The 4,912-nt window shown below is 31.3% G+C and overlaps 1 protein-coding gene across 1 annotated transcript; it reads left to right on the plus strand.

Annotated features, from left to right (window-relative positions):
* Positions 1-6: 6 nt before the first annotated feature.
* LOC121130917 (uncharacterized) lies at positions 7-922 on the plus strand. Its single transcript, XM_040726545.1, has 2 exons — positions 7-329; positions 391-922. The coding sequence occupies exons 1-2, from the start codon at positions 23-25 to the stop codon at positions 417-419; spliced, it is 336 nt and encodes a 111-aa protein (XP_040582479.1). The 5' UTR covers positions 7-22; the 3' UTR covers positions 420-922.
* Positions 923-4,912: the final 3,990 nt, after the last annotated feature.

Here is a 4,912-nt window from a genome sequence, read left to right on the forward strand (position 1 = left end):
ATTGAAAAAACCCTAGTTCAAAATGAAGGTCTTCATTGTTTTAACCGCCGTCTTTGGACTTGCCCTTTCTGACAAACCCATAGGTGGATACGGAGCCCCTCCTCTTAGTACTTATGGAGCCCAACCTTTGGGCGAGTATGTTAGTGGTGGAGCCGGTGGTGCTCTTGGTGGAGCCGGTAGTGCTCTGGGTGGAGAAGGTTCTGGTGACGCTGCTGCTGGTGGAAATGGTGAGGGCGAGTCTCCCATTCCTGGAGTACCTGGAGAAGACTACCCCATCTACAACGAAGTTCCCGAAACATCCTTCTCCTGTGAAGGCCAAGTTGAAGGAGGTAAATAAAATACGAATGGCTGATAATTATGTGAATGTCTTTATCTAATCATTTCTTATAGGATACTATGCTGATCCTGAGGCTGAATGAGCTTTCCACATCTGTATTGCTGATGGTGAAGGAAGTTTGTTGAAAGCATCTGCTCTCTGCCACAACGGAACCATCTTCAATCAAGAAATCTTTACTTGTGACTTGTGGTCTAACTTCAACTGTGCTGATGCCAAAGGTTTGTACTCCAAAAATGAAGAGCTCGCTGCTGCAAGAGAAGAAGCTTCTGCCGCTTTAGCTGCTGCTGCTGCATCATCATCTGCTGCTACTGATTCTGATGCTTCAGCCACTGGTGCTGCTGCTGGTGATGGCTATGGTGCACCTACAGCTCCTCTTCCAGTACCTGTTGCACCTGCTACAGGCAGTTATGGTGCTCCTCCAGTCGCTCCTCTTCCTTCTTATGGAGCTGCTCTCGCTTCCTACGCTTAAAAACATGAGCAATACTATTCTCGTCGACTGCCTTAATATATATTGTTATATATATCGCTCAAAAAGTTTTAATACCAACAACATATTTGTGATCAAAATGTTTTAGGTGTCTAGTACATGACAGATAAGCTGTTTATATATATTTTTTTTTAACATATTTTTATATAATTCTATATTTTGTGAATATGGTTTAAATATACACGAGTGGTACAAAAATCTTTAGCTAGGATTTATTTAGATTTGTTGTCCCTCATCTCTATATAGTATTTGAAGATAAGGTTAATAATGTATTCTCCTCAGTTACTTAAAAATGGACAGCCAATGACTTTTAGGGTTTGAAAGGTTCAGTGATCAAAAGGAGTAACATTCTCAATCTACCTTATGAATTGAAAATTTACCGAGGAAGTTAAAACTGTACTGATACCTCCATCCTTTTAGTTATAATTGTTCCCTTTAGTTTTTTATATAAGAAAAGATCAAGAAGGTGTCGCATACAAATTTTATAATCAGCTTTATTTTACACTAAAAAGTATACAAATAGATGTTCTTTGTATAAGGTTTACCTAAGATTAGTATCAATGGAGTGAGTTAGTAGCACTTGAAGTAAAAGGCTATGATCACCATAAATACAAGACGGGTTAGTTTTGTTTCTTAAAATAAGGGGAGCTAAACGATTGTATTTTTTCAATGAAGTATTGGTATTGTTTGCCCAAAAACTAGTGCTTTTATGCAAAAAAGACTCCTTGCGCCTTGTACATATTGTAAACAAAAGGACACATGCAGGTAAAACGATTGACGAGTTACAATCATTTTTGAGCAATTTAAATATAAAAAAAGTGGTTACAACAAATAGCTTATTAATTTTCTGAGCAAATGTCTGTAGGTTCATCTAAAATGTTTGATAAGACTGGATTGGATGAAGATTTCCACATCTTGAAGCTCTTAAGGGGAAAGTTCATAAGAACTGGATCTTGAAGAAGACATGACCAATGCAGAGCCCAACGACATTTTGAAAAATCAAAATACCAATATCTGTCAAAAATGGTTAACGTGCAGATAACACTCATTATTTTTTTTTATATATAAGCCTCGGACGGATCCTTAAGAGAAAACCTGTAATTTGCGACAAAAAATTGGAAATATCGTTCCATATATTCCACGAATGTCTTAAAATTACCAAGGTCCTAGAATTGTATATATTTTCAATAAAGACAGCACCTCGTAGATTGCCTCATTGTAACGTCTTTAAGGATCTTCTACATATAAGGAAAGTTAGAAGATTGTGGCTCGAAAGTACAGGCCATCTCATGCACGGTGAAGTACAAGAATAAATCACTCCCCATGTGGTTCCATGATTATGTTACCCGACTTATTCGAATCTTCAACTCCTTCTCCATTAAGGTAGATCTAATTTTGGAAAAGTTAAGTCCTGAAGGCATAATTTTTTTTATTTTAGTACAATAAAATAACACTACATACTTTTAAGTCGTTTTAAACATAGTTAGAGGTAGCTTTATAGCACATAAGTTTTAAATACTTGCATTTTTTTTTTCATAACAGTTTTTTGATATCAATATCAAGTTTAGCTTAATAAAATTTATATTAATAATAAGTCCTTAATTTTAATGATAATTTTGTTTTAATCTCTTCAAAACAACGATAATTGTTATTATATGAATCGTAGCCAAACGCCTATCTATTTGTTGATCTTTTTTGTTACCTTTATTTGATAAAAAATAAAAAATGTTTACAATTAATATTTACTGAGTTGATTCAACAAATAAAATTACCTTTAAGGGTTATAGAAACATTTCAAGAAATTTCGATGTACGTAACCACTTATTCATAATAAAAAATTATAACCTTTATGTCCCATCCATTTTAATGGGATCTTGAATCCTTACACACACAATTTTGATTAAGTACATGAAACCAGTACAAGTTAGTATTGTGTTGATTTTTCTTTCATTTGGTGACAATCCTTGCAAAATAAATATACCTTGCCCCATTACTCTGTATCATAGACGTGCTATTAAGGAGGTTATAAAGCTTGACAGAACTTTAAACAAAAAGATAAACTTATTTGCTCCATCCTGGATATTAAATTCAGGCTGCCCCTAAGTGAGTTAAGTGTAATGGAAAAGTGAATAAGATTTTTTTTAGAAAACTGCAATTCCTCAAAAGCATTTGTGTTGATTCAGACGTAAATCTAATGATAAAAAAGATTGTAAATAGGCTCAGAATACCATGACGCAAGTAAACATTTATAATGATCTAGCACAACAAAGATTAAGACCCATTTCAAATTAATATGGTATATTAAATCCAATGAATCCCAACATTCATTACTCCACAAAGTAGTCAGAGATAAAAAATATTTGAATTCCTTGCATAGACTCTGCTCAAAATAAAAATTAAACACAAAATATGTATAAAGGGACATTCAAAACTTTAAAATATCATTTAGTAAATATTGACAAAGAAACACAAGTAAGTATGGCAAGGATATAAAGTAATACTTACACAATTTTTTTTACTATAATCTGATTAAATAAGAACTTCTACATTTGTTAAATATTTACTGGTAGATATTTTATTAGTCACTCCATTAAAGTATCCCTTCAACTTAATCACGCTCTTTCACACAGTTATGAAAAAAAATGACAGTGATATTTTTGTACAATAATTTTGAATAAAATTGAAATTCCCCAATGGCTTTGATAAATAAGGGGGTGGAGTTGTTAATTAATGAAAATAAAAAAAAATTAAATCCTAGCCCAACTTTTTGATTTAAAAAATACTTATAATACTCTAGGAAAATAAAATATTTCTGCACCCCCCTCCTACCCCGAAAATTACTTTTCACTAATGAATGCTTATTTCATAAATCTATTTTCAATATAATAAGAAGAACAAACTCGCGAATGTTGTGATAATTACAGCCTTTTTATGCTGAAAAGAGAAGTAATATGACATTTTAAAGTACAGTTTTAAGGTCACAAAAAAGGGTCAAACGTCATCTTCTTCCTAATTTTTATTTTAGGGTGTCCAATTTTTAGGGTTACCTGATAATTCAATCTTGTGTTGTATTTTAATGAAAAAATTATGTTCGTAAAGTTTTAATCTTTTAAGGGCGTTTTGACCTCTATAGCCATTTAAAAATAACTGCTTTGAACACCATTCTCTATTTTTAACGGAATTTAGAAACTTATTTTTAAGTTATTTTGCAAGTTTTAGTTTTAAAGTGATGTTTTTGAATTTTAAATGTTTCATTAAATTTCAATTTCTCAAGTGATAAATAGTTTTTAGTTTTTATTTCGAAAAAAAACCCAAATTGAAGTCCAAAGAAATACTTAAACGATCAGAACCTCTGTACTTATCTTCAAATGGAATCAAATAATAATCAGAGGTAAGTGTTAGATTTTATTTTAAGTTGAAGGTAAATAGATATTATATGGAGAGAAAAAAGAAATTATTCATAGTTGAACAACAGATAATAAGGGAGCTTTTTATAAGGTATGAGAAAAAAATATAAAATAATTATCAAAGATGAATAAGTCAATATTGCTGAAGGGTATCAAAATCCCGTCCAAATATTATTATAATATTAGTAATATGTAATTTGGATATTTTTGGATTGATGTAACCTAATATAAATTCATCTCCCAGATAAATTATGATTGAAGAAATACAATGTACATAAATATGCAGTATAAAATAAACATTAAAATTAAAATTTCTGGATCCCTTTACAAATAGACAATGTTGTGCATAAAAATCCCTTTAAATTACTATAAATTTCAAAAAACACCCATTGAAGGCTCAAAATTTACAAACATAACTTTTTGATTAAATCCAACAGAAGATCAAATTAACAGATCACCCTTAAAATTGGAAACCCTAGTATACACTCTAAAATTAAAATGTTGAAGAAGTTGACTTTTTATTTGACCTTAAAAATGTATTTTATAAGCTTAAAGTGGTATACAACCATTGATTTAAGCTAAAAAGCCTTTAATGATCACGACATTCGCAAGTTTCTTCTTATTAATTTGAAAGGAAATAAAAAAAAATGTTACTTTAATGCTTAAAAGGTGTTTTTGGTT

This window comes from Lepeophtheirus salmonis, unplaced genomic scaffold (assembly GCF_016086655.4).
Source record: "Lepeophtheirus salmonis unplaced genomic scaffold, UVic_Lsal_1.4 unplaced_contig_1383_pilon, whole genome shotgun sequence".
NCBI classification, from domain to species: Eukaryota; Metazoa; Arthropoda; class Copepoda; order Siphonostomatoida; family Caligidae; genus Lepeophtheirus; species Lepeophtheirus salmonis.

Excerpts from the sequence above, each read along its gene's own strand:
- LOC121130917 (XM_040726545.1), top strand. The coding sequence starts at position 23 with ATGAAGGTCTTCATTGTTTTAACCGCCGTCTTTGGACTTGCCCTTTCT. Across the intron at positions 330-390 it reads TGAAGGCCAAGTTGAAGGAG|GATACTATGCTGATCCTGAG; the intron begins GTAAATAAAATA and ends CATTTCTTATAG.